General features: G+C 40.3%; 1 protein-coding gene across 1 annotated transcript in view; it reads right to left on the reverse strand.

Annotated features, from left to right (window-relative positions):
- LOC119422988 (palmitoyltransferase ZDHHC5) overlaps window positions 1–9,464 on the reverse strand; it is an 88,357-nt gene that overhangs the window by 21,472 nt on the left and 57,421 nt on the right. Inside the window, exons 5-7 of the mRNA XM_037690399.1 lie at window positions 3,586–3,688; window positions 1,316–1,407; window positions 827–953 (exon numbers count right to left, since the gene is read on the reverse strand). Coding sequence (XP_037546327.1) covers window positions 827–953; window positions 1,316–1,407; window positions 3,586–3,688 — 322 coding nt within the window. The remainder of the gene's footprint in view (window positions 1–826; window positions 954–1,315; window positions 1,408–3,585; window positions 3,689–9,464) is intronic.

The raw sequence follows: 9,464 nt of genomic DNA on the forward strand, positions 1-9,464 counted from the left end.
TTCTTAATGACGTTGTTGAAGCACTGGATGCTAAGGATTATTGTGCTCGTGATGTGCTTCTCTTCATCTCAAAACCGGAAAAATCCTTACAGACGCTCATGTCTATTATTAATGATTTTGGTTCACTATCAGGCTACAAAATTAACTTGGATAAATCACGAGCAATGCCAACCACAGCAGCATTGTACAGCACTTTGGTCAACGGTGTTGTTTTTAAAGTGCTTTATAAATAAAGTTGTATTGTATTATTATTGTATTTACCATACTGTATTATTTTTGTCGACCGGCAGTACCCGCATGACCTCAAGTAGGGATTGTGGGTAAAATTTACTGGTATGTAAATTTTAAAATAATTTCAGTTATGCAGGTGTTTAACACTGTTCTGTTCGGTCCCGGTAGTGTATTCTGCTTAGACTAGGTTTTGTGTTCATTCTATAGATTGAATGGTTATTTACCGTAGTAGATTACTGTAACCATGCGTCAGAGAGCGAAGCATCATGAAGTCCTGTGAGAGTCAACAGTCTGTGTTGAAGGCAAATCAACACCTATGAAACACCCTCTGGTGGTTGATTCTTGTACTTCAACAAGAGCTGCACACACCACCAGGAGCTTTGAACAGTTTCTGACATTAATTTGTGGACTTTGCAGCTTGAACACCAGTGCATCTTATTTATGTACAAAATTGTGTTTTATTTTAAATTTAGTATGCACAACTTACAGTAAGATGTGTTCTATAGACTGGCAATTATGGCAATTCAAATAGAAAGTAATCTCAGTTGCATTTATGGCCCTTTAATAAAGTTCATGCTCTTCCTGTTGTTCTTACCCGGTGGAGATCTCCTTGAATGCCGTTATCCAGAACCTTAGAGGCCAGATGGGCCTCTGTGAGCTGCAGCTGCAGAAAAGGTGGCTGCACAGATACACTTTGCCCATTCTTCTTCCTGCTCAGATACCTGCACACACATTAAACACCACACACTCTTTTCAGATTCAGGAGAAAACTGCTGCCTGCAGAGGGGACAGAAAAATTATTTTCATTTTGCAAAAATACAACTTTTCAGTCAGACCTGTACTCTTTAGGCATTTTAAATCACCTTCAGCACTGAGTGATAACGTTTACCAAAAATCTTTAAATCACATCAATAGCAGATAATAAACCACAGTTATAAAAATATGTTTAATTTGTTAGGTCTTCTTTGTCTTGTCTCTGAATTACTCACTTTCACATTTTGTCATTTTTGCAAGTTTGATTGTCTGTAATAAACTAAATGTCAAAGTAAATGTTAGAATAACTAAATTAATTAAAATTATTCACCTGGGTGCCTGTGAGCTGCAAAGAACATGAGAAACATTCTTCCAGCAGCCATTGGTGAAAGGATTTACGCCCCCTCTGAACTTTCCTGTGACCTGAAGGGTAAGAGAAGTAACAAAGTTACACGGTAGACTTATGCAAAGAGAGGAAAATCAGAATAAAACTATATTTAGTTTTACATAAAGTCAAATAATGTAAATTAAACACTCTTTTGCTCTTGACGAAGATGGCTGCACTCACCCTCTCTCCCTCAATCCCGCTTTTTTGCTCTCTTGTCCTGTCAACCTCATAGCCTCTTTACACATCTTCCGAATATTATGGATTTGGTCAGCTGGTCTCTCAACGCAATTGATAAATATTTTTCTACCAGACGACAGGGTGCTGGAGAGCCCTCATACCCTGAACGTATGCATGTTGCTGGGTTTGTCATGAATTCCTGGGGTCAGTGGAAGATGATGTGCCTATCTGTGCTGTCCGTGGAGGATGTAGAAGATGTGTACATTACTGGATTTATGATAACAGGGTTTCTGCATTTTGGAATCCGTGGATACCTAGGATGTATGAAGTCTGCTGCCTTCATACATCTCCTCCTACATGTCTCTGTGCGAGTGCAGCTACAGCGTGCGCTCTCAGGACATTATTACCTGCAGAGTTCCCTTAGTGAGGACTGAACTAGACAAAAGGACCTTCTCCTACTCCGCTCCTGTTTCCTGGAATATCTTATAAAACAAATCTGAAGCTCTCGACCTTGACCTCTCTAAGTAAACATGATTGTTAAATCATGCTTCTTCCAACTGAGGCGGCTGTCTAAACTGAAGCCCATATTGTCCAAAAAGAACCTGGAGACAGTAATACATGCATTCATTACATCTAGGCTTGATTACTGCAATTCACTCCTGTTTGGTATCAGTCAGACCTCCATTGCACGACTACAACTGGTCCAGAATGCAGCAGCCCGATTTTTAACCAGTACAGGCAAAGAGAGCACATTACACCAGTTTTGGCCTCACTGCACTGGTTACCAGTTCACTTTCGAATACAGTTCAAAATACTTCTGTATGTCTACAAATCGCTGAACAGTTCCCCCCCCATCTCTCTGATCTGCTACAGCCATATGTCCCACCACGCTCCCTGAGGTCAGCGGACCAGTTGCTCCTCACAGTTCCAGGGACTCGTCTTAAGCGCAGAGGTGACAGGACCTTCTCTGTAGCAGGACCAAGACTTTGGAACGAGTTACCTCTGCTTGTCAGACAGGCCCCCTCCCTCTCGGTTTTCAAGTCCTGTTTAAAAACTCACTACTATTCAGTAGCTTCAACACCAGATGATCTGTGTTTTGATCCTGTATGCTCCACACTGGTTTGTTGTCATGTTCTGCATCGTTTTTATGTCTATATTCTGATTTACCTCATTTTGTATTTTGCTTTGTGTGTTACCTGTTGTTCTGTCTGTACAGCACTTTGATTGGCCTTGTTGCTGTTTTAAGTGCTCTATAAATAAAATGGTATGGTATGGTAAGTGGCTTCAAACATCTGTTAAGTTCATGAGAAAAAAACAATGCAGACATGTTCCTGTTTTTAGTTTTCTAAATCCCGTTATAATCTAGCTGTTTTTTGCTACTATTCCTCTTGAATGTCCTTTTGGTTGCTATTTTGTTTTGATTTGTTAAAAAAAAAAAAGAAAAAGAGAGAAACTTAAATCTGTTTGCCTGTTTTATGACTGTCTATTCTTGTCATTGTTATTCACTGTTGTCATCATTCTTTGTTAAGAAATCTGGTCTCTCTTGTAAATGAGTCCCCGAGGCTCAATAGGATTCACGTCTAAATAAAGGTTGAATGAATGAAAAGTGACGCTGATAGACACTGTACATCTTAGAACTTTGGAACTTTCTAGAGTGTCCACAGACAACTCACCGCCTTTGCTGACCTCTATGCATAAATGTATTATGATGTCATTGTATGTTGCAGCTTTATGTTGCGAGGTCTTTTTTTTGCATCTTTTACACTGTGCCCAGACCAGGACATGGTGTAAGACATGATTTATTTTGGCTTCCTCCACCCTCGTGTTCTCTTTTTCTCATCTGCTTGTATGTTGTATGTAACAGGTCTCTTGTAAATGAGTCTTAAAGGCTCAGTGGGAACTAACCTGTATAAATAAAGGTCTAATAATAAAAATAAAAAAATGCATGAACTATAAGTTCAGTCTTACTGAACATTCTACTTTACAAAGCTGTAGTAAAGTCAGACTTTGTGGAAGTTACTTATGGGTATTTCTACCTGCTCATTGGTTGTCCTGCCTCTGGCCACCAGAACAACGTGGAAGCCAGTGAGGCCAGCAACAGGAACAAAGAACATGCCGGCAACACACATCACAGCCAGCCTGGAAGCACAAAGTCAAGAAAGATCTCCCCAAATATGATTCAACAAACAAAAAACACTTAAAGCTTTGAGGCATGGCCTTGAAAACCCCCCCACCCCTTTTAATTGTTTGTTTTTAGCAAGTATGACTTCTGATCCCCATGTTGACCATCAGACACTTCCATGAGTTTTACCAAGTTAGGCTGGACAGAAGACCTCCTCACCACCACACCTTCCTGGTCTCAGTGAAGCATCTACATGAACTGACTCTCATTAATACCGTGTTTTTTGCTGCATATGTCGCAGCTTTTTGCATAAATTAGCATGCCCTGCGACTTATACAGCAAAGCCACTTAGTTTTATCCCCTATATTTATAACCCAATTTTTGGCTGAGATCTGACAATTTCATTCATTCTGAGATGGAAAATATTGAACATTACCATTTTCGGCTGCTAGAGGGCACTCAACTAATATGGCAAGCCAAGTGTCTCATTAATAGGTAAAAGTGGCTATTAATTAGAGATGCACCGATTCACATTTTTTTACTTCCAATCCGATCCAGACACCTAAATCTAAATATTACACCAGTCTTGGCCTCCCTGCACTGGCTACCAGTTCAACTTCGAATCCAGTTCAAAATACCCCTGTATGTCTACAAATCACTGAACAGTTTTGCCCCCCCCCCCCCCCCCCATCTCTCTGATCTGCTACAACCGTATGTCCCACCATGTTCCCTGAGGTCAGCGGACCAGTTGCTCCTCACAGTTCCAGGAACTCGTCTTAAGCGCAGAGGTGACAGGGACTTCTCTGTAGCAGGACCAAGACTTTGGAACGAGTTACCTCTGCTTGTCAGACAGGCCCCTCCCTTTTGGTTTTCAAATCCCATTTAACAACTCACTACTATTCAGTAGCTTTCAACACCAGATGATCTGTGTTTTGATCCTGTATGCTCCACACTGGTTAGTCGTTATATTTATTATCTGCATCGTTTTTATGTCTATATTCTGATTTACCTCATTTTGTATTTTGCTTTGTGTGTTACCTGTTGTTCTGTCTGTACAGCACTTTGGTTGGCCTTGTTGCTGTTTTAAGTGCTCTATAAATAAAATGGTATGGCATGGTAAATATCGGCCGATACCAATCCAGTTCCGATATCATGATCATCATTGATTTTATGAGGCTGTAATAATCTCCTCTCAAGTACAATTTGTACAAATATATGCATGCATGTCCAAAAATCCAACTTGAGGTAAGTTTTATTAATGTTGGATAAGTTTTAAAGTTAGAATTAAATCCTGCTAACACAAAACATGTTTTTTTTATTCTTAGCTTTAAAGTGGATATTAAAGTGATTAATTTAAGTGATTTTTTAAAGTTATTTTATATATTTGTTTTAATAAGGGGCAGATATAAGATTTTTCTTCTTCCTGCACTCTTTTCATTCAATGTTTTCGTTTTGATGAATTTGTTTTGTTTCTTTTAAACGAATGAATAAATGAATTAAATTAAATGTTAAATGGCTTTAAACAACTGATAAGTTCATGGCATAAACCAACAGACATGTTCCTGTTTTTAGTATTTTATATCACTTCATAATGTAGCAGTTTTTGTTTCTTTTTTTTTTAAATATATATAATTTTCTTGTAATTTTCAAATCATGTTTTTTATGATTATCTCCTGTTGTACTGATAAATATCTCCTGGAGGGTAAACTATATCTTGGCTGCAAGAATCAAAATGTGAAATCCTTCGTTTTCTACAACTGATAGTGGTTGGTCATTAATGATGAAGTTTAGTAACTTCTCTGTAAACATTTGAGCTCCGTGGTTTCAGCGACGTCTTCTTCTTGTTCAATCCGATGCAGGCAGCCTGATTTGGGCCAGCTGCGCTCAGTCTGTCCCTCCTCAGAGACGGGCAGATTTAGTGGGGCAGATTGGACGCGGCTGGCCAGGGTTGAGTCGCTTGTTTCGGGTTGAGCCACAGTAGCACCACGCTGAAGCCACGGAGCTTGAATGTCCAATGTAAAACTAACTTTATCACGGTTTAATGTGGCGCTATGGCTCTGCAGACAGTGCACGTTGCTGTCTTGTTTTGTGGTGTTTAGTGTAAAATACTTCCACACAGCGACATGTTTAGATGAAAAGTTGGTTAGCTGTTAGCCACAGTGCTGCTAACTCAGTCCTAACGTTGTAGCTGGCTGCAAACTATGAACTGGATTTCCTGAATGTGAGGCGGGTCTTATTACTCTGGGCTCATGAGACACGCCGCCGTTCAGGAAATCCATTACATAGTTTAAAGCCAACATGCATCATGGATCAGAAAGCTCTGCAGATTGGATCGGAAAAATCTGATACGCAAATTATGCTGGTATCGGAGGCCGATACCGATACTGGATCGGCCCCACCCCTAGTATTAATGAGACACTTGGCTTGCTATACAAAGCCAGCTTCGTCTCGCTCCGGAACTCCTGGAGCAAACGTTAAATCAGCTGCATTTCGCCGAGCCGTCCAGGCGAAATGTAGCTAATTTGACCATCAAAGTTTTAGGTGGTTATCTTGGCAAATTTTGAAGAAATGCACAGCGAGTCCTCCCTCTGCGCGCTACCGCAGCTGCAAATCGGCTTTTGAAATGCAGCTGATTTGACCGTTAAAGTCCTTTAATTAAGGAAAAGTTCAACTGAGACACACCTTTTCTATAATTTCGAGCAAACAAATAATTGTTTTTAAGTGTTAATTTTGTGAAATTTTTGTTAAAGTCCTCCCGTGTATGCTCCCGCAGCCGCCATTTGGCTGCCAATCGATTTTTGGCACAACACTGGCCCACGTTTCCGGGTGGTCAGCGGTGACTCATAATAAATGCGACACGTCAGCGGTGACGCATAATAGATGCGACTTATACGGCGAAACGACTTATTTATGTTTTTGTTCCACTTTATTAGACATGTTTGGATTGATGCGATTTATACGGCAGTGTGATGTGTACGGCAGCAAGTACGGCACTCTTTATTTCTAATCCTAATCTCTGCCTGAACTCTCCACAGTTTGGTAAGATTATCAATCTATTCTTCTCCATTACACCACTAATGTTTGTATGAATGAATCGTGTCTGATAAATTTTGACTCCACTGGGAAACGACTGAAATGGACGGAGGCAAAGAGAAAAGCTGTTGTGTGGGCAGATTAATTAAAATGTTTTAATTATTTTCATAATCTACAGCTGAATCATACGGTGATCATCTAGCCTGTTATTAGTGCACTGTTCAAAAGCCTGCTTCTCTAATGGTATGGGGGTGCATTACAACCTCTGGAATGTGCAGTCTAAACATCTGGAAAGGCAGCATTAATGTATATACATATTCAATTATAAAATATTGTCACGTTTTCTGCCCTTCTGGTTTCTGTTCATGTTGTTAAATCTCCTGTCAACCTGCAACCTCACTTAACCCCACCCACTCTGCTGAATCACTGCAATCAGCCCTCATGCAGCTCACCTGTTTTTCCCTTAACTTAAACCCCACAGTCACTCTACTCAGTGCCAGATTATTGAAAGCCTCAGTGAGTAAATGTCCAGCATCCATGCCACAGTTTCGTTTGTCTTCCTGGTCCTGACTTCATGCCTGCTTTACAGATTACCCATCTTGCTCGTCCCCTGCTTGCTTTGGATTATTTACTCTGCTCATGGTAATGACCTCTGCCTTCTCTACAACGACCTCATCTATCGGATCACGATTCAAGTTTGGTTTCGGATTTCTGACCACCTGTGCTCGACCCTCGCCGGTCTCCCTGGACCTGTCTTCTGGATCTCCCTCCTAACTGCTTCATGCTCAGTCCTGCCTCAAAACCAGCTCACCTTCTCCAACTGTGACATCATAGAAACCAAGTCTTCTAAGGAAATTATTCCTCATCTGTTTATAAAAGTTGGTGTTTATAAATTGAACTGTCACACCAAAGCCATCGAACTCCAATCCACTAACATTCCTGTCTCTCCAGATCCTGCTGGCCCAAGGACTCAGACCTCCACCAGAAACAGTTTATCAATAAATCTTTTAAACCTTCCTGTTGTCTGTGATCTGGTTCGAATCCCTAAATCTGGTTCCTGTCAAATATTTATATATTTCACAACAAAACATGCTCCCAATCAGATGTCTTTTTCAGGAAAGACCTTTAATGTTTCAGGAAGACAAAGCTAAACTCCTACTGCAGACATTTCAACAGCATGGCTACAACAAAGTCATGATGATGAACTGAATCGCCACCTCTTAACAATTGGGAACATCTGGCACATGGTGAAACGATAAATGTAGCAAAGACAAGCTAGAGTTGTGGAACAGATGGAATCCTCCATCAAACCTGAACGGAACAACGTTCTTCTACAAGACCTGCAGGTCTCTTCAGATCCTGGATGTCTAAAGAGGGACTGCTTCACAGAGGTCTACATGGCCCTGGAGCTAGCGTTTTCATGTGTTGCTGCCAACTAAAGAAAAAAAGAACAATTTTAAAGTTTGAATTAGCCTTTATTTAACCAGGCAAATCCCATAGAGATCACAGATCTCTTTTTCAACAGAGGCCTGGTCCTGAAGGCAGCTTAACATGCATGTTTTGGTCTGTGGGAGGAAACCGAAGTACCCGGAAAAAACTCACACAAGCACGAGAAGAACATGCAAACTCCACCCAGAAAGACCCTCAGGTCCAACTGGGGATTTGAACCCAGGACCTTCTTGCTGTGAGGCAACAGTGCTAACCACTGAATAGTTTACAATTTATTTTGCTCCACTGTGAATAGAATGTGGGATTATGAGGTTTGTAAATCATTGAATTCTGTTTTTATTTATAGTTTAAACAATGTACAAATTCATCCTGAAACGGATTTAACCAGAGAAAAACCTGTCCACATTTTGCTCTTTTACGAACAGATTCAGTTGTTTGCCCAAATTGATCACGTTACATGTATTTCTTGGTTTGATAAGTTATTTACATTTTATGATTAGAATGCTGTCCATTCAAAGGTTATCGTTGCTGCAGAATTTTTAATGGTTTTAATAATTTTATATATGTTTTGGAGTTTCGCATCGCCAACTCAAGTCAGTTTTGATAATTATCTAACTTTAGACGTGCTTATGTTTTGCCCAGTGGGTAATAAAACTTTTTTGTGTGATTCATTATTAATAAAAGCCCATTTTGAGAAGTGAGTTGGGTCATTTCTGATTCAATATTCTTTCTTTAGACGTTATTGTTTTGTAATTATAATAATGAGTGCTAAATCAAATACCTTGACCGTATTCTGTACCACAGACTGTACGCAGGGGAGGCCACACCTAGTCTGTATGGTTTACCTAAAATCCACAAACAAGGTGTACCTTTAAGACCAATTGTTAGCATGATTAACTCTGTCACTTACAATGTTTCCAAATATCTGGCGTCTGTACTCATCCCTTTAGTTGGCAGCTCAGAACACCACATACAGAACACCATGGACTTTGTGGATAAGGTGAGGGATGTCATCATGGAGACTGATGAAACAATGGTCTCTTTTGATGTCACATCACTCTTTACGTGCATTCCTGTTGATGATGCAGTAGAGGTGGTCAGTTTAAAATTAAAATCAGACACCACTCTGAGCAGCAGGACCACACTTTCCACAGAACAACTGTGTCAACTCTTGAAACTGTGCCTGCAGTCAACCTACTTCACATATGGGGAGCAATATTATAGGCAGAAACATGGGTGTGCTATGGGGTCTCCAGTTTCTCCTATTGTTGCCAACCTGTACATGGAGGAGGTAGAAAAGAGAGCCTTGAC

Source organism: Nematolebias whitei, chromosome 16 (assembly GCF_014905685.2).
Source record: "Nematolebias whitei isolate Nwh7 chromosome 16, NemWhi1, whole genome shotgun sequence".
NCBI lineage: Eukaryota > Metazoa > Chordata > Actinopteri > Cyprinodontiformes > Rivulidae > Nematolebias > Nematolebias whitei.